The sequence below is a fragment of the Miscanthus floridulus genome, chromosome 1 (genome assembly GCF_019320115.1).
Source record: "Miscanthus floridulus cultivar M001 chromosome 1, ASM1932011v1, whole genome shotgun sequence".
NCBI lineage: Eukaryota > Viridiplantae > Streptophyta > Magnoliopsida > Poales > Poaceae > Miscanthus > Miscanthus floridulus.
Genome location: NC_089580.1, coordinates 187,672,219 through 187,696,226, shown reverse-complemented (window position 1 = coordinate 187,696,226; position 24,008 = coordinate 187,672,219). Strand labels below are relative to the sequence as shown.

At 46.5% G+C, this 24,008-nt stretch overlaps 4 protein-coding genes and 2 non-coding genes across 7 annotated transcripts; 4 read left to right on the top strand and 2 right to left on the bottom strand.

Moving 5' to 3' along the window:
* The first annotated feature begins 4,394 nt into the window (after nt 1-4,394).
* Nucleotides 4,395-8,475, top strand: LOC136505766 (uncharacterized). The gene is made up of 5 exons (XM_066500919.1): nt 4,395-4,548; nt 4,643-4,948; nt 5,044-6,199; nt 6,339-6,485; nt 7,717-8,475. The coding sequence occupies exons 2-5, from the start codon at nt 4,886-4,888 to the stop codon at nt 8,229-8,231; spliced, it is 1,881 nt and encodes a 626-aa protein (XP_066357016.1). The 5' UTR covers nt 4,395-4,548; nt 4,643-4,885; the 3' UTR covers nt 8,232-8,475.
* A 1,993-nt stretch (nt 8,476-10,468) lies between these two features.
* On the bottom strand, nt 10,469-10,554 carry TRNAY-GUA (transfer RNA tyrosine (anticodon GUA)). The gene is given in 2 exon segments: nt 10,469-10,504; nt 10,518-10,554. It is a non-coding gene; the product is annotated as a tRNA-Tyr (tRNA).
* Nucleotides 10,555-11,048: 494 nt separating this feature from the next.
* On the top strand, nt 11,049-13,263 carry LOC136505757 (ras-related protein Rab11D-like). The gene is made up of 2 exons (XM_066500906.1): nt 11,049-11,400; nt 12,653-13,263. Exons 1-2 carry the CDS (start codon nt 11,186-11,188, stop codon nt 13,089-13,091), a joined length of 654 nt encoding a protein of 217 aa, XP_066357003.1. The 5' UTR covers nt 11,049-11,185; the 3' UTR covers nt 13,092-13,263.
* A 1,836-nt stretch (nt 13,264-15,099) lies between these two features.
* Nucleotides 15,100-19,180, top strand: LOC136505743 (uncharacterized). Of its 2 annotated transcripts, XM_066500893.1 has the most exons (5): nt 15,100-15,253; nt 15,348-15,653; nt 15,749-16,904; nt 17,044-17,190; nt 18,422-19,180. In XM_066500893.1, the coding sequence occupies exons 2-5, from the start codon at nt 15,591-15,593 to the stop codon at nt 18,934-18,936; spliced, it is 1,881 nt and encodes a 626-aa protein (XP_066356990.1). In that variant the 5' UTR covers nt 15,100-15,253; nt 15,348-15,590; the 3' UTR covers nt 18,937-19,180. The 2 variants fall into 2 exon arrangements, with proteins under 2 accessions (XP_066356990.1, XP_066356996.1); XM_066500899.1 differs by lacking the exon at nt 15,100-15,253 and having other exon boundaries at nt 15,282-15,653.
* A 1,993-nt stretch (nt 19,181-21,173) lies between these two features.
* TRNAY-GUA (transfer RNA tyrosine (anticodon GUA)) lies at nt 21,174-21,259 on the bottom strand. The gene is given in 2 exon segments: nt 21,174-21,209; nt 21,223-21,259. It is a non-coding gene; the product is annotated as a tRNA-Tyr (tRNA).
* A 494-nt stretch (nt 21,260-21,753) lies between these two features.
* Nucleotides 21,754-23,966, top strand: LOC136551430 (ras-related protein Rab11D-like). The gene is made up of 2 exons (XM_066542983.1): nt 21,754-22,105; nt 23,356-23,966. The coding sequence occupies exons 1-2, from the start codon at nt 21,891-21,893 to the stop codon at nt 23,792-23,794; spliced, it is 654 nt and encodes a 217-aa protein (XP_066399080.1). The 5' UTR covers nt 21,754-21,890; the 3' UTR covers nt 23,795-23,966.
* The last annotated feature ends 42 nt before the right edge of the window (nt 23,967-24,008 follow it).

The window sequence follows — 24,008 nt, the reverse complement described above, 5'->3', positions numbered from 1 at the left end:
TCTAATATTTTGGGCCTCTCTGCTGTCACTTAGAAAAAAAAATTATGTTGCCTCATAGGACAAAAATATATTCTATGATAAAAAAAATATGCATGTGCATGTTCAATACTTAGGTGTACTACATGATGGAGTTAACATGTCGGTTACAACAGTTCATATGGTATTATCCATAATTTGGAGGGTATTAAATTTAGGCTGGGTGCATAGTAGGCCACCTAGCTTTATTCTTGCAACTTCTACCTCTTTACGTGTTAGTCTTTGCCAATGGTATAATTTGTTCACAAAGCTCAAGCAAGACAATTGGCAAAGATCAAGCAAGACGACTCAATAAGGTTGGCCCTTAATTTTAGTGTTTCCAGCATGTAGACCTGAAATTAAAAAATGGCTGCTCCTTGAGAACATCTCCTACAACTAAAAAGAACAAAGTGTGGATATTTTTTTGTGCGACATTTGTTTTGGTTCGTCCGTCTGCCCACGCATGCGATCCCACGACATCTCCCGTATGCCATTCTCCTTGATTAAATATTGCCTGTCATGTGATAGAGGAATCACGGTAAAATAGGAAGTAGAAAATTATTGTGTTATCCATATACACATTGCATATTTGCATGCACCAGCATACATGGCAACGAGCAAAAGGAAAGAGAATTAACACAGAATTCAAATTGGCCCACCTCTTTTGGTGCGACTTTTTTTAGGGCCACTCCTCCCTTCCGGCCGTGCGATACCCCACGCGATAGAAAAAGAAAATGTCATCCCTGCGATCCCCGTCTGTTTTGAAGGAAACAAATCGATCACCTGAGGCCACATACATGAAAGAAAATAATAATCATGCACGGAAGAAAACAATAATCATCCATGAAAACAATAATCATACTTGGTAAAAGAATTGTTGGGGCAGTACAAAAGGCACGATCCAAATTATTCCATGGATTAACTAAACTTCAGTTAAATTTTTAGCAGATGCAGAGATAGTAAAATGAGAGTTTCTGTCTAATATTTTGGGGCTCTCTGCTTTCACTTAGAAAAAAATTATGTTATCTCATAGGACAAAAATATATTCTATGATAAAAAAAACTATGCATGTGCATGTTCAATACTTAGGTGTACTACATGATGGAGTTAACATATCGGTTACAACAGTTCATATGATATTGTCCATAATTTGGAGGGTATTAAATTTAGGCTGGGTGCATAGTAGGCCACCTAGCTTTATTCTTGTAACTTCTACCTCTTTATGTGTTAGTCTTTGCCAATGGTATAATTTGTCTGCAAAGCTTAAGCAAGACAATTGGCAAAGATCAAGCAAGACGACTCAATGAGGTTGGCCCTTAATTTTAGTGTTTCCAGCATGCAGACCTGAAATTAAAAAGTGGTTGCTCTTTGAGAACATCTCCTATAACTAAAAAGAACAAAGTGTGGACATTTTTTGGTGCGACATTTGTTTTGGTTCGTCCGTCTGCCCACGCATACGATCCCACGACATCTCCCGCAGGCCATTCTTCTTGATTGAATATTGCATGTCATGTGATAGAGGAATCACGGTAAAATAGGAAGTAGAAAATTATTGTGCTATCCATATACACATTGTTGGTTTGCATGCACCAGCATACATGGCAACGAGCAAAACGAAAGATAATTAACACAGAATTCAAATTGGCCCACCTCTTTTGGTGCGACTTTTTTTTTGTCGCTCCTCCCTTCCGGCCGTGTGATACCCCACGTGATAGAAAAAAAACTGTCATCCCTGCGATCCCCGCCTGCTTTGAAGGAAATAAATCGATCACCTGAGGCCACATGCATGAAAGAAAACAATAATCATGCATGAAAGAAAACAATAATCATCCATGGAAACAATAATCATACTTGGTAAAAGAATTGTTGGGCAGTACAAAAGGCACAATCCAAATTATTCCATGGATTAACTAAACTTCAGTTAAATTTTTAGCAGATGCAGTGATAGTAAAATGAGAGTTTTTGTGTAATATTTTGGGCCTCTCTGCTGTCACTTAGAAAAAAAATATATTGCCTCATAGGATAAAAATATATTCTATGATAAAAAAAAACTATGCATGTGCATGTTCAATACTTAGGTGTACTACATGATGGAGTTAATATGTCGGTTACAACAGTTCATACGGTATTGTCCATAATTTGGAGGGTATTAAATTTAGGTTGGGTGCATAGTAGGCCACCTAACTTTATTCTTGCAACTTCTACCTCTTTATGTGTTAGTCTTTGCCAATGATATAATTTATTCGTAAAGCTCAAGCAAGACAATTGGCAAAGATCAAGCAAGACGACTCAATGAGGTTGGCTCTTAATTTTAGTGTTTTCAGCATGCAGACCTAAAATTAAAAAGTGACTCCTTGAGAACATCAGTGGTGCCAAATAAAAGATGTGCAGGTTATACATAATGAGACTAGTGAACCTTCTGTAATTTCCTAAACGAATATTTCTCGTAGCAACACAGAATTCGATATAAGCCACATTTAGTTATTACTATTAGTTCACGAACCGAGTTAATTCAAACAAAACCTTAACTGACGTACATTATATGTACGAATGCAGCCAGTTCTCTCTTTTTATATTCAACTAGGTAGCGTGCTCGTGGGTTGCTACGGGACAACTAAATCTTTTGTACTAAAAACACACGGATCGCACGATAAGATAACAATACTATTAAATTAAATACCGACGTTAAAGTGACATTTAATTCAAAAAGCAAAGTTCGTAAAATTAACACAGTCACGGAGAGCGCGGCGTCGCAGGCTCACAAACTCTACTGTATAGACTTTTTCGTGATATGGCTAATATAATATTTTATATCGGCACAAAGAATTCTCCAACATCCATTTTTTTCATTGTAATCCATTTATCTTGACAATGTTTGAGGTGAGGACATTGTTACAGTTTTTAGTAGCTTTGCGATATTATTCGAATAAACATATATGTTTGAGGTGAGGGCACGGTTACAAACATTGTCCAGATAAATGGATTACAATGAAAAAAATAGATATCGGAGATTTCTTCCTGCTAATATAAAACATTATCTTAGCTGCATCACGGAAAGGTCTATAAAGTAGAGTTTGTGAGCCTGCGACGCCGCGCACTTCGTGACTGTGTTAAATTCATAAACTTTGCTTTTTTGATTAAATATCACTTTAATGTTGATATTTAATTTTTATAGTATTATTATCTTATCGTACGATCCATGTGTTTTTAGTATAAATTATTAGTTATTCCGTAGCAACACACGGACACTACCAATTCATCTATAATAAGAGAGAGAGATGGATCTACGATCTGCGAAAGCGGTGGACGACGCTGGACGCTGCCTTGCTTCAGAGTTCAGTACCGCGACAGACTGTTGGCTCAATTCGCCAAATTTGACTTTTCCAGCTACGAAATCCCCAATGTCAACCAAACCTATGTCACCGAACATCAGTACTATACTATACCTTGAACCAAAACCTATGGCACCGAACAGTGGCTCGGATTAGTGCTGCAAACCAGCAGGGAGATTTGAGCTCTACCTGTTGAGGCCAAACACTAAACAAAATGCACGCCGACCGCTATCACGTCACGTACGTATCACAGTACTAAATAATTGGTAGCACAGCACCCACAAGGCCACAATAGCGGCTGCTATAGTATTACCGATTCTATCGCTACAAGAAAGCGTGTTCAAACTTAGCAGCTGCTAATGCACTTAGCGTCCTCTATTGCAAGTCGTTATTGCTGTTGTTGGATTGTTATTCGCTAGATTCAAGTGATAGCGTGGATGATTCCAATGACAATAAAAATATATTAATATAGTGACTTAGACCATGATAAAGAATGATGGGATGGATAATGATATCATTTTCAATGATATAAGAACTTAATATTTTGTCTCCACGTAATTTCTTTACATTATTTATTTATATGCTTGCTTGTGATTTTATGACATTAAATTTAACAATTAACTAAAAACTTCAAATTATTGTAAGCAAACATGATATTAGCAGTAGCTGACGGATGGATAAAAGTAAGATGTAACATAATAGAGTTGTCTGATAAATTTGAGGTATGGCGTTGGCCAATCTAAATTTTGACCATTTTTAATATTTTGTTATTAGACTTTAGCGTCTGCTACAATATTCGTTATCTGTAATCTACTATGCAGATAATAATCTGCTACGAAACCGCTATCCGCTGTTTATCAGCTCGTCACGTACGCAAAACGGGCCGCGAGCTAGAGATTAGCAAGGCTGCACGAGCCGAAGGCCAGCGCCGCTTCGAATCGAGCGATCCAAAATGGTGCCTCTGTCGACTGTCGAGTGGGACGGGGCGTGGTGACGTCGGAAGCCGCCGTGCGGCCGCAGTGTCGTTTCCCGCAACGACCAGCGTGGCGATGATCCGCCCCCACCGCTCTTCGCCTCTTCCCTCCGCCCTCACACTATTTCTAGCACCGCCGGAGCCGAACACTTCTCATCTCCCATCTCCTCTGCTTGACTGATTCCCACAGTTCCCGCCGGGAGAGCCAACCACTGCTACAATCTCAAGGTAGTGCCCTGTGTCCTCTCTCTCCCTCTCTCCTCTGCGATCGATCCTGGTTCCATGTCCAGTGTTCTCATCCTGGCCTTCTCGCCGCATGCAGGGCAGAGGCTGTAGTACCGATCGCTCTAGCCTTCGCCGCCGGCCGCCGGCGCATCGACCACCGCGCGGGCACGGGCGCATGCAGGTGCCATTCCGCTCTCCGGCTCTCTCCTCCGGACGTGGGCGCTCTCCCGGAACAAAACGCCTGCCTACTCTCTCGGCAACGTTTCCGGAAGTTCGTTGAGGCATCAAAGAATTGCCTGCCCTGCGCCGTGCGCGTGTGCCGTGTGACGGCGCGGCCGGGATGGGCAAGATGAACTGCTTCTCCGGTCTCGGTCTGCTCGGCGGCAAGAGGAAGGCATCCAAGGTTGGTGGCGGAATGAGACTTGGCTTTCGCCGCTGAATTTTGGCGGAGTTAGCTACTTATTAATTAGTGACGTTGGACTTGTTCATCAATGGCAGGGTAAGACCAAGGGCGCTTACGCCAAGAAGGCCAGCGGCAACGATTGCCCCAAGGTGAAGCCGGTGGAGTCCATGGACATGGCGGACACTGTTGTGGACGACGACGTCAGCAGACGCGGAGACAGCAGCGTTCCTGCGTCTGCATGCTACAGTAGGTTTGTCGTTCACGCAGCCGCCGAGCTGGCACGCCATGCCAGTGGCCAGAACGGCGACAAGGCCGCAGTTAAGAGGGACTCATCCGCCGCCGATCTCGTCGCCGGCGTTGGCTCTTCCTCCGGTTACAGCAGCGACGGAACAGGCAACGATGCCAAGAGCGCCGAGCCGGACGACGGCGAGCCCTCCATCCTTGGCCGCATGTCGCCAACGGCATCGCCGAAGCTGATGCGCTCCTGCTCCAACATCGAGACGACGAGGTCTGTCCCGGCAGGGTCCGACCTGCCGGCGAAGTCGCGCTCCTACAACGACCTGAAGACCCTGCCTCCCGGAAGGTCGACCGCCGCCCGCAGCGGCGCGGTGGACGCGAGCCCGACGGAGTCCTTCAGGACCTCGTACTCCGCCGATCGCGTCATGCTGAAGAAGCGGTCGTCGAGGCAGGTGCTCCCGTCCCGGAGCCGTAAACTATGGTGGCAGATGTTCCTCTGGAGCCACCGCAACCTGCACCGGCCGGGCGCGAGCGCGACCATGCCCACGCTGCCACCGTCTCCGGGGAAAGAAGAAGAAGAAGAAGAAGAAGAAGAAGAAGGCGGTGCCGCGCACCAGCACGACGGGTACACGTCCGACACGCTGGGCGCGGTCACCGCGGACGCCAAGAACAAAGGCGTCGCCATGGAGGCGGACCCCATTCCGAGCCAGTGGGTCGCGTTCTCCGCCGAGGCCTCGCCGCTGGACCGGGTCAGCGCGTGGGTGAACAGCCTCGGGGACGGCTCGTTCCACTCCGTCGACGAGGACGATGCCACGGGGCACGGCGGCGCCTCTCGCCCGCGACGACCGCGGTGCTCTGAGATCGTGGAGCTGTCGACGACGGCCGGCGGCAAGAGGCATCCGCCGCAGGCGAAGCGGCGCGCGGTGGACGAGGCGGCGCGCGCGAGCGGCATCGTCCCGACGATCGCGGCCTTCTCGACCCTCCGGGCCGTCAATCTGTCTGGAAACTTGATTGGTAATTGCTGATCGCAGACACTAATTTTTTTCTACTCGTGCAACATCATCTTTAGATTGTACTATCAGTAACTAACACGAGTAAATTTCGTTTTGTTACTTGACTCGTTCAGAATTCGTAATTGTCCTTGGCTTTGCAGTTCAAATCAGCGCTGGATCGTTGCCCAAAGGCCTGCACTCGCTGGATGTGTCGAGGAACAAGATCGCAATCATCGAGGGGCTGCGGGAGCTGACGAGGCTGCGGGTGCTCAACCTCAGCTACAACCGGATCTCACGGATCGGGCATGGTAAGCAAGCACGTCCTTGTCCAGGCAATGCAACGTGACTTTTAGGCCTTGTTTGTTTCATCCCTCTAGAGTTTACTCTCTATCACATCGGATGTTTGATATATGTATGGAGTATTAAATATAGACTAATTATGAAACTAAATACACAGATTGTGACTAATTTGCGAGACGAATTTTTTAAGCCTAATTAGTCCATGATTCGACTATGTGGTGCTACAGTAAACATGTGTTACTGCCGGATTAATTAGGCTTACTAAATTCGTCTCACAGATTATTGAGGACTTATATAATTTGTTTTATTATTATAATCCGAACACGACATCTGACGTGGCATCGTAAACTTTACTACTTGCATTTAAACGCCACCTTACGCGCCTGTACCCTGAATACGTGTCAGGTGAAAACACAGTGCCTAGCCTGCTTGGAGTTATTTGCACCGCACGAATATTGTTCAATGCGTGTATCAACAGTAATGTGTGACACCCTGGATGTTTGGCATTTAGATCTTCGTCAGGTCCTCTGCTCGTGCGTAGAATGGTCCATACCATACCACGCTGCAGGGCTAGGGTTCGTGCTAGACATCATCGGAAAAGGGTCCTGCGGTTTTAGCTCCTTGTGACTGAACAGGCTCAGGATTTCATATGCGGCGTCTGCCGTCGGGACGTGTGGCCGTGCTGGGCGGTACTCGACCTACTGGTAACCAGGACGCCATTACGCATGTCGCCAGATAGGAATGGGGTGCCACATGCTTCAGATATCCGATGCGGACATCTCACATCTCGCATAATGCTGCTTTTCCTTTCAGCCTTCGATCCCCGTGACACGCTTCGGCGCGTCCCATGTTACTGCCTGGCTGGTACAATGCCTGTTCAGAGTTCAGGTTCAGACCTTTGGATTGGATTCCAGGGGATCTTTCCCTCCCAACTTTGATCGTTCCCAGAAACACACTCCTATGTGCATGACTGTATGCCACGTCTGTCAGCTGGTCCAGCCGCTGCACTGTCCCTTTATGACCTCTGGCTCAGCCGCTCAAGCGCTCAGCTATGTTGGGCACCCGTTAGGACCTGCCCTCCCGGTCCTTTCACATGACAAGTCTGAAACTTGCACACATAGCTACTAGTAGTATCCTAGCAGAGTTACAGTGATCTTCAACCTTAAACTACGTGTGATATTATGGGTCGAGAATGTACAGCAGACGAATTTAACGTGTGTCTCTGCTTGCTCCGTTCAGGCCTGTCGAGCTGCACGGCGATCAGGGAGTTGTACCTGGCCGGGAACAAGATCAGCGACGTGGAGGGGCTTCACCGGCTGCTCAAGCTGGCCGTCCTGGACGTGAGCTTCAACAAGATCACCACGCCCAAGTCCCTGGGCCAGCTCGTGGCCAACTACGGCTCGCTGCGGGCGATCAACCTGCTGGGCAACCCGGTGCAGGCAAACACCGGCGACGACACGCTCCGCAAGGCCGTGTCGGGCCTGCTCCCGCGGATCGAGTACCTCAACAAGCAGGCCGTCAAGCCGCAGCGCGCGCGGGAGGTGGCCAGGGACAGCGTCGCGCAGGCGGCGCTCGGGAACGCCGGCTGGAACTCGCGGAGGCGGCTCACGCGGCGCCTCAGCCAGAGCCCCGGGTCGTCGGGGAAGGGACGGGGCAGGGACGGCAACGGCAACGGCAACGGCAACGGCAGCCGCATGGGCAGCAGGAGCAGGTCCATGACCAGGCCCCAGAGCTCGAGCTTGCCAAGGAGATGAGGCAAAACGTGTGGCGAGTGGCGTACGTACTGATTAAAAAAACGGTCTTCGGCTTGAGGAGGGAGAAGAAACAACTCCATGCGTTTAAACTGCAATGTTGTGATGAGCTCGAGTTTGACGCATTTCCCGAACCTTTTTTTGTCAGCGTCTATTGCTAGTTAGCGATGTCAATTTATCTTTGTAGCTTCTAGTAGTACTACCGTCGAAGGAGTACGTCTCAAATGGAAAAACTGTTTAGCGGCTACCATTTGATTACTTGATCTTGTTTGTTTTCTGTGACTGATGATGAAGGGTAAAGAACCTGAGACTAAGAATTATGAGTTGGAATTGAACTCGTGAACGTTCAGGCCCCGTTAGCTTCGCTGAAAAAACAAACCGAAATACTGTTCCGACTGATTTGTTGTGAGAGAAAAGCACGGTTCCAACTAAAAAAAACAAGCTGAAAAGTACGAATTATAAAACAAACGAACATGATCATTAATTAACAAAGAAAAGACCAAATCGTGAACGCGCAGCAAACATTAATCTGTTACTACTTAAAAAACAAGTACAGCTTTCGTCTTTGGTGTGCGTGCCTATACGACTCAGACTCAAAACAAAAAGGCTTCGGAGGAATCAAAGTCAATATACGTAACACGGACACCTAGAAAGACTCGGACACGTCAACGAAATCAATCCGCTCATTTACCAAACATGTCTAATTATTTTAAATACAAAATTACATGCGAGCAATAATATATTAACAATATCTCAGTCATTCCTTTGATCTTGTAGAAATCAACAAATGCAAGGTCCAGAGATGAAATTTATTTAGACTAATCTATATTTGGCATTGACAAGACAAATATAATTCCCCTCATTTGTTTAGACTAACCTATATTTTATTTTTTAGTTACTCTCTATCTCTTCTCTTCTCTGCATATCTGCACCTAAAAGGATCTCTAAAGCTATCATATACCTGGTGATACCAAATTTTGATCCATGCTCATGGGGGTCACATCTGATACGAATCATACTCTGCTCGGAGCTCATGCGTTTTCGTCCAAAAATAGTTTGGTGTGCGTGCCTACACGACTCAGACTCAAAACAAAAAGGCTTAGGAAGAATCGAAATCAATATTCGTAACACGGACACCTAAAAAGACTTGGAAATGTCAATGAAATCAATCCACCCCACCTACCAAACATGTCTAATTATTTAAAATACAAAATTACATGCGAGAATATCTCAGCCGTTCCTTTGATCTTGTAGAAATCAACAAATGCAAGATTCGGAGATGAAATTTATTTAGAATAAATCCATATTTGGCATTGACAAGACAAATATAGTTCCCCTTATTTGTTTAGACTAACCTATATTTTATTTTTCAGTTATTCTCTAACCCTTCTTTTCTCTACAAATCTGCACCTAAAAGGACTCTAAAGCTATCATATATCCGATGATACCACATTTTGATCTCTGCTCATGTGGGTCACATCTGATACGAATCATATTCTACTCTGAGCTCACACGTTTTCATCCAAAATAGTTTGGTGTGCGTGCCTCTACAACTCGAACTCAAAACAAAAAGGCTTCAGAGGAATCAAAATCAATATACGTAACACGGACACTTAAAAAGACTCGGACACGTCAACGAAATCAATCCGCTCGTCTACCAAACATGTCTAATTATTTAAAACTTCAAATTACATGCGAGCAACAATATATTAACAATATCTCAGCCGTTCCTTTGATCTTGTAGAAACCAACAAATGCAAGGTCCGGAGATGAAATTTGTTTAGACTAATCTATGTTTGGCATTGACAAGACAAATATAATTCCCCTCGTTTGTTTAGACTAACCTGTATTTTATTTTTCAGTTATTCTCAATCTCTTCTCTTCTCTACATATCTGCACCTAAAAGGACTCTAAAGCTATCATATACCTGGTGATATCAAATTTTGATCCCTGCTCATTCGGGTCACATCCGATATGAATCATACTCTGCTCGGAGCTCACACGTCCACATCGATTACTGAGGTTGAATTCAAATATTTTTAACCCGGTGCAACGCACGGGCATATGTTAGTAACAAAAAAAATCCAAAGAAAAAACGTGAACGCGCAGCAAACTAAAAAAACAATCGTGAACACCCAGCAAACATTAACAAAGAAAAAAAACGTTAACGTGCAGCAAACATAAAAAAAATCGTGACCGTGCAGCAGACATTAAAAAAGAAACGAAAGAAAATAAAAAAATCCGACCTGCCGGATTCGAACCAGCGACCTAAGGATTGTTCTGCAAAGACTACAGTCCTCCGCTCTACCAACTGAGCTAAGGTCGGCTTGCGTTCAGTTACAAAGAGAAAGATCTTATATCCACGAAAGTTACATGAAAGAATCATTTTGGTAGACACTTTTTCATCCTCAAGAATGGCTTGGTGCACCTTGTATCCAACTGAGCTAAGGGCTTGTTTGTTTGGGTTTCCTTGGAACTCTTGGACTTTCAAAAGGTCAAAAGGCTCCCGAAAGTTGAAAGCCGAAAACCAAAAGCTAGTAGTCTAAAGGAGGCCAAAAGCTCAAACAAAGAGGATCTAAGGTTTAGAATGGCTTGGTGCTTATGTCACCTGAAAGAGGAACCGAAAAAGAAATCACAAAAGCTTTGTGGTGGCCTCGGTAAAAAAAAAAAAAAAAAAAAAAAAACAGGGCCTCAAGCTGCCCAGCAAATACCCATGATTGTTGATTGGTCATTTGTAGTTGTAGGTTGCAGCCTTCTTGGGCCTTTTCACGGTCGCCATTCCACCCCGTCTACCAAACAATAGAAGCTCCCCTCAAAAATAAAAAACAATAAAAGCTTTGCTCGAAAAAGGAAAACAAACAAACAAAAGGTAGCCGCTGCACTGCACGAGTGAAGTCGCCAAGGAAGCCGGAGCAGAGAGCGCCACTAGCTAGCCAGCCCGCCACCGGCGCCGAGGCATGGCGGGGGCCGGAGACAAGGTGGACTACGTCTTCAAGGTGGTGCTGATCGGCGACTCGGCGGTGGGCAAGTCGCAGATCCTCGCCCGCTTCGCCCGCAACGAGTTCAGCCTCGACTCCAAGGCCACCATCGGCGTCGAGTTCCAGACCCGCACCCTCGTCATCGACCACAGGAGCGTCAAGGCCCAGATCTGGGACACCGCCGGCCAGGAGAGGTACCAGCAGCCACCGCACCCGTTCATCCGTCCGCCTCCCTGCTCTGCTCTCGATCCTCTCAGCTGCTTTACTCACTAGTCTCGCGCGCGAATCATGCTCCTCGATCCGTTCCTCTTGCGCATTAGATCTCTGTGGACTGTAGCGGTAGCTGAAACGTTGAGCGCAATGGTGGATCTCTACTTGTGAAATGTTTGCTTTTTTGCGCGTTCACACCTACCTTACCAGCACAGGACAATGTGCTGCTAGGTGATTAGATCTGGCAGCTCTATGCTTATTATGGTGCAGTGCTATTACTGAAGTCATGCGCAAGCTTCAGTTAGTCTTTAACTGTTGAGGCAGGACGACGAATCCAATCATTTCTGTTGGCTTCTACTTGCTCTGTAGTTTTAGAAACCGTGATTTGAGGAAGTAAACGTGTGCTATAGTTAGTAGTGGTGGTTCTGCATTGACAAAAGTTGTTTGACAGGGAGCTTGAGCAAATGGGAATAGTATTATTTGAATTCTGAGTTGTTGTTCACATTTACCTTGTACTTTGCTCATCTGCTGTCTGATACCTGACGTTCTTTAATGCACAATTGACAACACCTTTTAAAGTTTCTGGTGATTCTGTGGTACAACAAATGAACAGGCCTGCAAGATGTACTATGAAATGTTCTGCAAGAATTTAAATCCTTTGACGAAAATTTGTTTGTTGGAGACCTCTATCATGGGATTGGGAGGCCTACCATGTTGGTTGAATTTGAGCTCCATTTGCTTGTGCACTATGTCATGGTTCCTAAATCCTAACTCTCGTCACTTCGTCTAGTTATTTTGCAGCAAATATGCCATAATAGCTTGAGCCTGCAAGACATGCTCAGGCCCTGTTACAGTCTTACTAGAAGTGGAAAAATTTTGTAGGAGTAGAACAAAAAAAAAAGCATCAACTTGTCCTTATCATTATATTCTACGAGGTCTATCCAAAATTCTTTACTCTTGACAAGAAAACTTATAATGTGCATGATTCTCACTCTCGAAGTACTCTGCTTATTAGAATGATCACTTGCTTTAGACTCGTTCATGATATTATAGTGTTCAAGCATTCTGATCAGCGGAGTGCTGACCCATGGAAATTATTTCATATATTGGATCCTGATTCATCTATACTTAGAGCATGACATCTTTAGTAGTCATTTTAGGTGCTGTGACTTTTGTGCCTGCTTTACATCACCTTTTTTCATGAACTCTCATGCTGACTACACCCAACTACTGCAGGTACAGAGCTGTGACAAGCGCTTATTACAGAGGTGCACTGGGAGCTTTGCTGGTCTATGACATCACTAGACGCCAGAGCTTCGATCATATACCCCGCTGGCTAGATGAACTCCGAGCCCATGCTGACAAGAACATTGTGATAATGCTGGTTGGCAACAAGAGTGATCTCGAGGAGCAGCGAGCCGTGAGCACTGAAGATGCCAAGGAGTTTGCCGAGAAGGAGAATCTCTTCTTCGTGGAGACCTCTGCGCTCCAGGCAACAAACGTAGAGAGTGCTTTTCAAACTGTCTTGACAGAGATCTTCAAAATTCACAGCAAGAAGAGCATGGTGTCGGAGCCAAAGAGCAATGGAGCTGCCCCAGCAATGCCAGGGACGAAGGTCCTTGTCCCAGGTCCGGCACAGGAAATCCCAAAGAGCAAGTGCTGCAGTTCCATGTGATGCTTCTACGTTTGGTGCTGGGTGTGTTCGAAATATTCACGCAATAGTGTTTTGGATGTAAATCCCTGCTGAAATGCTTGGATTTTGGCGGGATTGTGTTGGAACACTGGTGTATTTTAGATATTTGTCACAATTGTGACATGAGGGAAGGATGTGCTGATGTATTGGTTCTCTTGTTCTCTAATTGATATGTTTTATTCCTGCTGCAAATACCAGTTGTGAATCTGCCGTGTCCAAGAAAGAATCCAGTCACCTAACCTGCTAGTTTGCAGTAATATTTGATCTCTGGAGCTATAAACGGTAAAGATAAAATGTGATGCACAGGTATATCAGCTCAGCTAGGCAGGGGTGAAAATCCAAAAATGAAAGCAAAAGATAAAAGTGATGCACAGGTCCATCAGCTAGGAGAAAATATGGCAAGTGGAGCCGGACCAGGGCCCACGTGGTACTGTAGCGCGGTTTGTTAGAAAAAGAATAAGATAGATTGATTCGATTATGATGTTTTCTTAGAGGTTAAGTCAGTCATCTCTATAAAAAAGAACCTTGTATCAGTTATAATCAAGCAAGAAGCAACGATTAAGTTGCTGGCTTCCCTGTGAGCCAGCCGTCCCTCCCTCTCTCCCTCGCATGAACAGTACTCCGTGGGTACTGTAGCTCTCCCTCAACTCTCTCCCTCTCGATCAGCGGGTAGATCTATCAGCTCAGTAGGGAAAAAAATCCATAAAATGTTGATGCTCGGACAATCTGCTCAGAAGAATCCAATGACAGAAAAATAATGGGAAAGGCAAAAAAGAAACAAATTGGAAGGCAAAAAAGATAGCGGTCTGTTATAGTAGAAGTCTGGGTCTGAAGCGGGCCCATGATGCAGGCGAGTGTGGTCTGCCAATGCGGCTATTTAAGATCGTCTCCAAAAAGGAGATCTAAACCCAAAATAGGCAGTGAGAAATCCAAAATTGCTTCAGAGTTCAGTACCGCGACAGACTGTTGGCTCAATTCGCCAAATTTGACTTTTCCAGCTACGAAATCCCCAATGTCAACCAAACCTATGTCACCGAACATCAGTACTATACTATACCTTGAACCAAAACCTATGGCACCGAACAGTGGCTCGGATTAGTGCTGCAAACCAGCAGGGAGATTTGAGCTCTACCTGTTGAGGCCAAACACTAAACAAAATGCACGCCGACCGCTATCACGTCACGTACGTATCACAGTACTAAATAATTGGTAGCACAGCACCCACAAGGCCACAATAGCGGCTGCTATAGTATTACCGATTCTATCGCTACAAGAAAGCGTGTTCAAACTTAGCAGCTGCTAATGCACTTAGCGTCCTCTATTGCAAGTCGTTATTGCTGTTGTTGGATTGTTATTCGCTAGATTCAAGTGATAGCGTGGATGATTCCAATGACAATAAAAATATATTAATATAGTGACTTAGACCATGATAAAGAATGATGGGATGGATAATGATATCATTTTCAATGATATAAGAACTTAATATTTTGTCTCCACGTAATTTCTTTACATTATTTATTTATATGCTTGCTTGTGATTTTATGACATTAAATTTAACAATTAACTAAAAACTTCAAATTATTGTAAGCAAACATGATATTAGCAGTAGCTGACGGATGGATAAAAGTAAGATGTAACATAATAGAGTTGTCTGATAAATTTGAGGTATGGCGTTGGCCAATCTAAATTTTGACCATTTTTAATATTTTGTTATTAGACTTTAGCGTCTGCTACAATATTCGTTATCTGTAATCTACTATGCAGATAATAATCTGCTACGAAACCGCTATCCGCTGTTTATCAGCTCGTCACGTACGCAAAACGGGCCGCGAGCTAGAGATTAGCAAGGCTGCACGAGCCGAAGGCCAGCGCCGCTTCGAATCGAGCGATCCAAAATGGTGCCTCTGTCGACTGTCGAGTGGGACGGGGCGTGGTGACGTCGGAAGCCGCCGTGCGGCCGCAGTGTCGTTTCCCGCAACGACCAGCGTGGCGATGATCCGCCCCCACCGCTCTTCGCCTCTTCCCTCCGCCCTCACACTATTTCTAGCACCGCCGGAGCCGAACACTTCTCATCTCCCATCTCCTCTGCTTGACTGATTCCCACAGTTCCCGCCGGGAGAGCCAACCACTGCTACAATCTCAAGGTAGTGCCCTGTGTCCTCTCTCTCCCTCTCTCCTCTGCGATCGATCCTGGTTCCATGTCCAGTGTTCTCATCCTGGCCTTCTCGCCGCATGCAGGGCAGAGGCTGTAGTACCGATCGCTCTAGCCTTCGCCGCCGGCCGCCGGCGCATCGACCACCGCGCGGGCACGGGCGCATGCAGGTGCCATTCCGCTCTCCGGCTCTCTCCTCCGGACGTGGGCGCTCTCCCGGAACAAAACGCCTGCCTACTCTCTCGGCAACGTTTCCGGAAGTTCGTTGAGGCATCAAAGAATTGCCTGCCCTGCGCCGTGCGCGTGTGCCGTGTGACGGCGCGGCCGGGATGGGCAAGATGAACTGCTTCTCCGGTCTCGGTCTGCTCGGCGGCAAGAGGAAGGCATCCAAGGTTGGTGGCGGAATGAGACTTGGCTTTCGCCGCTGAATTTTGGCGGAGTTAGCTACTTATTAATTAGTGACGTTGGACTTGTTCATCAATGGCAGGGTAAGACCAAGGGCGCTTACGCCAAGAAGGCCAGCGGCAACGATTGCCCCAAGGTGAAGCCGGTGGAGTCCATGGACATGGCGGACACTGTTGTGGACGACGACGTCAGCAGACGCGGAGACAGCAGCGTTCCTGCGTCTGCATGCTACAGTAGGTTTGTCGTTCACGCAGCCGCCGAGCTGGCACGCCATGCCAGTGGCCAGAACGGCGACAAGGCCGCAGTTAAGAGGGACTCATCCGCCGCCGATCTCGTCGCCGGCGTTGGCTCTTCCTCCGGTTACAGCAGCGACGGAACAGGCAACGATGCCAAGAGCGCCGAGCCGGACGACGGCGAGCCCTCCATCCTTGGCCGCATGTCGCCAACGGCATCGCCGAAGCTGATGCGCTCCTGCTCCAACATCGAGACGACGAGGTCTGTCCCGGCAGGGTCCGACCTGCCGGCGAAGTCGCGCTCCTACAACGACCTGAAGACCCTGCCTCCCGGAAGGTCGACCGCCGCCCGCAGCGGCGCGGTGGACGCGAGCCCGACGGAGTCCTTCAGGACCTCGTACTCCGCCGATCGCGTCATGCTGAAGAAGCGGTCGTCGAGGCAGGTGCTCCCGTCCCGGAGCCGTAAACTATGGTGGCAGATGTTCCTCTGGAGCCACCGCAACCTGCACCGGCCGGGCGCGAGCGCGACCATGCCCACGCTGCCACCGTCTCCGGGGAAAGAAGAAGAAGAAGAAGAAGAAGAAGAAGAAGGCGGTGCCGCGCACCAGCACGACGGGTACACGTCCGACACGCTGGGCGCGGTCACCGCGGACGCCAAGAACAAAGGCGTCGCCATGGAGGCGGACCCCATTCCGAGCCAGTGGGTCGCGTTCTCCGCCGAGGCCTCGCCGCTGGACCGGGTCAGCGCGTGGGTGAACAGCCTCGGGGACGGCTCGTTCCACTCCGTCGACGAGGACGATGCCACGGGGCACGGCGGCGCCTCTCGCCCGCGACGACCGCGGTGCTCTGAGATCGTGGAGCTGTCGACGACGGCCGGCGGCAAGAGGCATCCGCCGCAGGCGAAGCGGCGCGCGGTGGACGAGGCGGCGCGCGCGAGCGGCATCGTCCCGACGATCGCGGCCTTCTCGACCCTCCGGGCCGTCAATCTGTCTGGAAACTTGATTGGTAATTGCTGATCGCAGACACTAATTTTTTTCTACTCGTGCAACATCATCTTTAGATTGTACTATCAGTAACTAACACGAGTAAATTTCGTTTTGTTACTTGACTCGTTCAGAATTCGTAATTGTCCTTGGCTTTGCAGTTCAAATCAGCGCTGGATCGTTGCCCAAAGGCCTGCACTCGCTGGATGTGTCGAGGAACAAGATCGCAATCATCGAGGGGCTGCGGGAGCTGACGAGGCTGCGGGTGCTCAACCTCAGCTACAACCGGATCTCACGGATCGGGCATGGTAAGCAAGCACGTCCTTGTCCAGGCAATGCAACGTGACTTTTAGGCCTTGTTTGTTTCATCCCTCTAGAGTTTACTCTCTATCACATCGGATGTTTGATATATGTATGGAGTATTAAATATAGACTAATTATGAAACTAAATACACAGATTGTGACTAATTTGCGAGACGAATTTTTTAAGCCTAATTAGTCCATGATTCGACTATGTGGTGCTACAGTAAACATGTGTTACTGCCGGATTAATTAGGCTTACTAAATTCGTCTCACAGATTATTGAGGACTTATATAATTTGTTTTATTATTATAATCCGAACACGACATCTGACGTGGCATCGTAAACTTTACTACTTGCATTTAAACGCCACCTTACGCGCCTGTACCCTGAATACGTGTCAGGTGAAAACACAGTGCCTAGCCTGCTTGGAGTTATTTGCACCGCACGAATATTGTTCAATGCGTGTATCAACAGTAATGTGTGACACCCTGGATGTTTGGCATTTAGATCTTCGTCAGGTCCTCTGCTCGTGCGTAGAATGGTCCATACCATACCACGCTGCAGGGCTAGGGTTCGTGCTAGACATCATCGGAAAAGGGTCCTGCGGTTTTAGCTCCTTGTGACTGAACAGGCTCAGGATTTCATATGCGGCGTCTGCCGTCGGGACGTGTGGCCGTGCTGGGCGGTACTCGACCTACTGGTAACCAGGACGCCATTACGCATGTCGCCAGATAGGAATGGGGTGCCACATGCTTCAGATATCCGATGCGGACATCTCACATCTCGCATAATGCTGCTTTTCCTTTCAGCCTTCGATCCCCGTGACACGCTTCGGCGCGTCCCATGTTACTGCCTGGCTGGTACAATGCCTGTTCAGAGTTCAGGTTCAGACCTTTGGATTGGATTCCAGGGGATCTTTCCCTCCCAACTTTGATCGTTCCCAGAAACACACTCCTATGTGCATGACTGTATGCCACGTCTGTCAGCTGGTCCAGCCGCTGCACTGTCCCTTTATGACCTCTGGCTCAGCCGCTCAAGCGCTCAGCTATGTTGGGCACCCGTTAGGACCTGCCCTCCCGGTCCTTTCACATGACAAGTCTGAAACTTGCACACATAGCTACTAGTAGTATCCTAGCAGAGTTACAGTGATCTTCAACCTTAAACTACGTGTGATATTATGGGTCGAGAATGTACAGCAGACGAATTTAACGTGTGTCTCTGCTTGCTCCGTTCAGGCCTGTCGAGCTGCACGGCGATCAGGGAGTTGTACCTGGCCGGGAACAAGATCAGCGACGTGGAGGGGCTTCACCGGCTGCTCAAGCTGGCCGTCCTGGACGTGAGCTTCAACAAGATCACCACGCCCAAGTCCCTGGGCCAGCTCGTGGCCAACTACGGCTCGCTGCGGGCGATCAACCTGCTGGGCAACCCGGTGCAGGCAAACACCGGCGACGACACGCTCCGCAAGGCCGTGTCGGGCCTGCTCCCGCGGATCGAGTACCTCAACAAGCAGGCCGTCAAGCCGCAGCGCGCGCGGGAGGTGGCCAGGGACAGCGTCGCGCAGGCGGCGCTCGGGAACGCCGGCTGGAACTCGCGGAGGCGGCTCACGCGGCGCCTCAGCCAGAGCCCCGGGTCGTCGGGGAAGGGACGGGGCAGGGACGGCAACGGCAACGGCAACGGCAACGGCAGCCGCATGGGCAGCAGGAGCAGGTCCATGACCAGGCCCCAGAGCTCGAGCTTGCCAAGGAGATGAGGCAAAACGTGTGGCGAGTGGCGTACGTACTGATTAAAAAAACGGTCTTCGGCTTGAGGAGGGAGAAGAAACAACTCCATGCGTTTAAACTGCAATGTTGTGATGAGCTCGAGTTTGACGCATTTCCCGAACCTTTTTTTGTCAGCGTCTATTGCTAGTTAGCGATGTCAATTTATCTTTGTAGCTTCTAGTAGTACTACCGTCGAAGGAGTACGTCTCAAATGGAAAAACTGTTTAGCGGCTACCATTTGATTACTTGATCTTGTTTGTTTTCTGTGACTGATGATGAAGGGTAAAGAACCTGAGACTAAGAATTATGAGTTGGAATTGAACTCGTGAACGTTCAGGCCCCGTTAGCTTCGCTGAAAAAACAAACCGAAATACTGTTCCGACTGATTTGTTGTGAGAGAAAAGCACGGTTCCAACTAAAAAAAACAAGCTGAAAAGTACGAATTATAAAACAAACGAACATGATCATTAATTAACAAAGAAAAGACCAAATCGTGAACGCGCAGCAAACATTAATCTGTTACTACTTAAAAAACAAGTACAGCTTTCGTCTTTGGTGTGCGTGCCTATACGACTCAGACTCAAAACAAAAAGGCTTCGGAGGAATCAAAGTCAATATACGTAACACGGACACCTAGAAAGACTCGGACACGTCAACGAAATCAATCCGCTCATTTACCAAACATGTCTAATTATTTTAAATACAAAATTACATGCGAGCAATAATATATTAACAATATCTCAGTCATTCCTTTGATCTTGTAGAAATCAACAAATGCAAGGTCCAGAGATGAAATTTATTTAGACTAATCTATATTTGGCATTGACAAGACAAATATAATTCCCCTCATTTGTTTAGACTAACCTATATTTTATTTTTTAGTTACTCTCTATCTCTTCTCTTCTCTGCATATCTGCACCTAAAAGGATCTCTAAAGCTATCATATACCTGGTGATACCAAATTTTGATCCATGCTCATGGGGGTCACATCTGATACGAATCATACTCTGCTCGGAGCTCATGCGTTTTCGTCCAAAAATAGTTTGGTGTGCGTGCCTACACGACTCAGACTCAAAACAAAAAGGCTTAGGAAGAATCGAAATCAATATTCGTAACACGGACACCTAAAAAGACTTGGAAATGTCAATGAAATCAATCCACCCCACCTACCAAACATGTCTAATTATTTAAAATACAAAATTACATGCGAGAATATCTCAGCCGTTCCTTTGATCTTGTAGAAATCAACAAATGCAAGATTCGGAGATGAAATTTATTTAGAATAAATCCATATTTGGCATTGACAAGACAAATATAGTTCCCCTTATTTGTTTAGACTAACCTATATTTTATTTTTCAGTTATTCTCTAACCCTTCTTTTCTCTACAAATCTGCACCTAAAAGGACTCTAAAGCTATCATATATCCGATGATACCACATTTTGATCTCTGCTCATGTGGGTCACATCTGATACGAATCATATTCTACTCTGAGCTCACACGTTTTCATCCAAAATAGTTTGGTGTGCGTGCCTCTACAACTCGAACTCAAAACAAAAAGGCTTCAGAGGAATCAAAATCAATATACGTAACACGGACACTTAAAAAGACTCGGACACGTCAACGAAATCAATCCGCTCGTCTACCAAACATGTCTAATTATTTAAAACTTCAAATTACATGCGAGCAACAATATATTAACAATATCTCAGCCGTTCCTTTGATCTTGTAGAAACCAACAAATGCAAGGTCCGGAGATGAAATTTGTTTAGACTAATCTATGTTTGGCATTGACAAGACAAATATAATTCCCCTCGTTTGTTTAGACTAACCTGTATTTTATTTTTCAGTTATTCTCAATCTCTTCTCTTCTCTACATATCTGCACCTAAAAGGACTCTAAAGCTATCATATACCTGGTGATATCAAATTTTGATCCCTGCTCATTCGGGTCACATCCGATATGAATCATACTCTGCTCGGAGCTCACACGTCCACATCGATTACTGAGGTTGAATTCAAATATTTTTAACCCGGTGCAACGCACGGGCATATGTTAGTAACAAAAAAAATCCAAAGAAAAAACGTGAACGCGCAGCAAACTAAAAAAACAATCGTGAACACCCAGCAAACATTAACAAAGAAAAAAAACGTTAACGTGCAGCAAACATAAAAAAAATCGTGACCGTGCAGCAGACATTAAAAAAGAAACGAAAGAAAATAAAAAAATCCGACCTGCCGGATTCGAACCAGCGACCTAAGGATTGTTCTGCAAAGACTACAGTCCTCCGCTCTACCAACTGAGCTAAGGTCGGCTTGCGTTCAGTTACAAAGAGAAAGATCTTATATCCACGAAAGTTACATGAAAGAATCATTTTGGTAGACACTTTTTCATCCTCAAGAATGGCTTGGTGCACCTTGTATCCAACTGAGCTAAGGGCTTGTTTGTTTGGGTTTCCTTGGAACTCTTGGACTTTCAAAAGGTCAAAAGGCTCCCGAAAGTTGAAAGCCGAAAACCAAAAGCTAGTAGTCTAAAGGAGGCCAAAAGCTCAAACAAAGAGGATCTAAGGTTTAGAATGGCTTGGTGCTTATGTCACCTGAAAGAGGAACCGAAAAAGAAATCACAAAAGCTTTGTGGTGGCCTCGGTAAAAAAAAAAAAAAAAAAAAAAAAACAGGGCCTCAAGCTGCCCAGCAAATACCCATGATTGTTGATTGGTCATTTGTAGTTGTAGGTTGCAGCCTTCTTGGGCCTTTTCACGGTCGCCATTCCACCCCGTCTACCAAACAATAGAAGCTCCCCTCAAAAATAAAAAACAATAAAAGCTTTGCTCGAAAAAGGAAAACAAACAAACAAAAGGTAGCCGCTGCACTGCACGAGTGAAGTCGCCAAGGAAGCCGGAGCAGAGAGCGCCACTAGCTAGCCAGCCCGCCACCGGCGCCGAGGCATGGCGGGGGCCGGAGACAAGGTGGACTACGTCTTCAAGGTGGTGCTGATCGGCGACTCGGCGGTGGGCAAGTCGCAGATCCTCGCCCGCTTCGCCCGCAACGAGTTCAGCCTCGACTCCAAGGCCACCATCGGCGTCGAGTTCCAGACCCGCACCCTCGTCATCGACCACAGGAGCGTCAAGGCCCAGATCTGGGACACCGCCGGCCAGGAGAGGTACCAGCAGCCACCGCACCCGTTCATCCGTCCGCCTCCCTGCTCTGCTCTCGATCCTCTCAGCTGCTTTACTCACTAGTCTCGCGCGCGAATCATGCTCCTCGATCCGTTCCTCTTGCGCATTAGATCTCTGTGGACTGTAGCGGTAGCTGAAACGTTGAGCGCAATGGTGGATCTCTACTTGTGAAATGTTTGCTTTTTTGCGCGTTCACACCTACCTTACCAGCACAGGACAATGTGCTGCTAGGTGATTAGATCTGGCAGCTCTATGCTTATTATGGTGCAGTGCTATTACTGAAGTCATGCGCAAGCTTCAGTTAGTCTTTAACTGTTGAGGCAGGACGACGAATCCAATCATTTCTGTTGGCTTCTACTTGCTCTGTAGTTTTAGAAACCGTGATTTGAGGAAGTAAACGTGTGCTATAGTTAGTAGTGGTGGTTCTGCATTGACAAAAGTTGTTTGACAGGGAGCTTGAGCAAATGGGAATAGTATTATTTGAATTCTGAGTTGTTGTTCACATTTACCTTGTACTTTGCTCATCTGCTGTCTGATACCTGACGTTCTTTAATGCACAATTGACAACACCTTTTAAAGTTTCTGGTGATTCTGTGGTACAACAAATGAACAGGCCTGCAAGATGTACTATGAAATGTTCTGCAAGAATTTAAATCCTTTGACGAAAATTTGTTTGTTGGAGACCTCTATCATGGGATTGGGAGGCCTACCATGTTGGTTGAATTTGAGCTCCATTTGCTTGTGCACTATGTCATGGTTCCTAAATCCTAACTCTCGTCACTTCGTCTAGTTATTTTGCAGCAAATATGCCATAATAGCTTGAGCCTGCAAGACATGCTCAGGCCCTGTTACAGTCTTACTAGAAGTGGAAAATTTTTGTAGGAGTAGAACAAAAAAAAAAGCATCAACTTGTCCTTATCATTATATTCTACGAGGTCTATCCAAAATTCTTTACTCTTGACAAGAAAACTTATAATGTGCATGATTCTCACTCTCGAAGTACTCTGCTTATTAGAATGATCACTTGCTTTAGACTCGTTCATGATATTATAGTGTTCAAGCATTCTGATCAGCGGAGTGCTGACCCATGGAAATTATTTCATATATTGGATCCTGATTCATCTATTTAGAGCATGACATCTTTAGTAGTCATTTTAGGTGCTGTGACTTTTGTGCCTGCTTTACATCACCTTTTTTCATGAACTCTCATGCTGACTACACCCAACTACTGCAGGTACAGAGCTGTGACAAGCGCTTATTACAGAGGTGCACTGGGAGCTTTGCTGGTCTATGACATCACTAGACGCCAGAGCTTCGATCATATACCCCGCTGGCTAGATGAACTCCGAGCCCATGCTGACAAGAACATTGTGATAATGCTGGTTGGCAACAAGAGTGATCTCGAGGAGCAGCGAGCCGTGAGCACTGAAGATGCCAAGGAGTTTGCCGAGAAGGAGAATCTCTTCTTCGTGGAGACCTCTGCGCTCCAGGCAACAAACGTAGAGAGTGCTTTTCAAACTGTCTTGACAGAGATCTTCAAAATTCACAGCAAGAAGAGCATGGTGTCGGAGCCAAAGAGCAATGGAGCTGCCCCAGCAATGCCAGGGACGAAGGTCCTTGTCCCAGGTCCGGCACAGGAAATCCCAAAGAGCAAGTGCTGCAGTTCCATGTGATGCTTCTACGTTTGGTGCTGGGTGTGTTCGAAATATTCACGCAATAGTGTTTTGGATGTAAATCCCTGCTGAAATGCTTGGATTTTGGCGGGATTGTGTTGGAACACTGGTGTATTTTAGATATTTGTCACAATTGTGACATGAGGGAAGGATGTGCTGATGTATTGGTTCTCTTGTTCTCTAATTGATATGTTTTATTCCTGCTGCAAATACC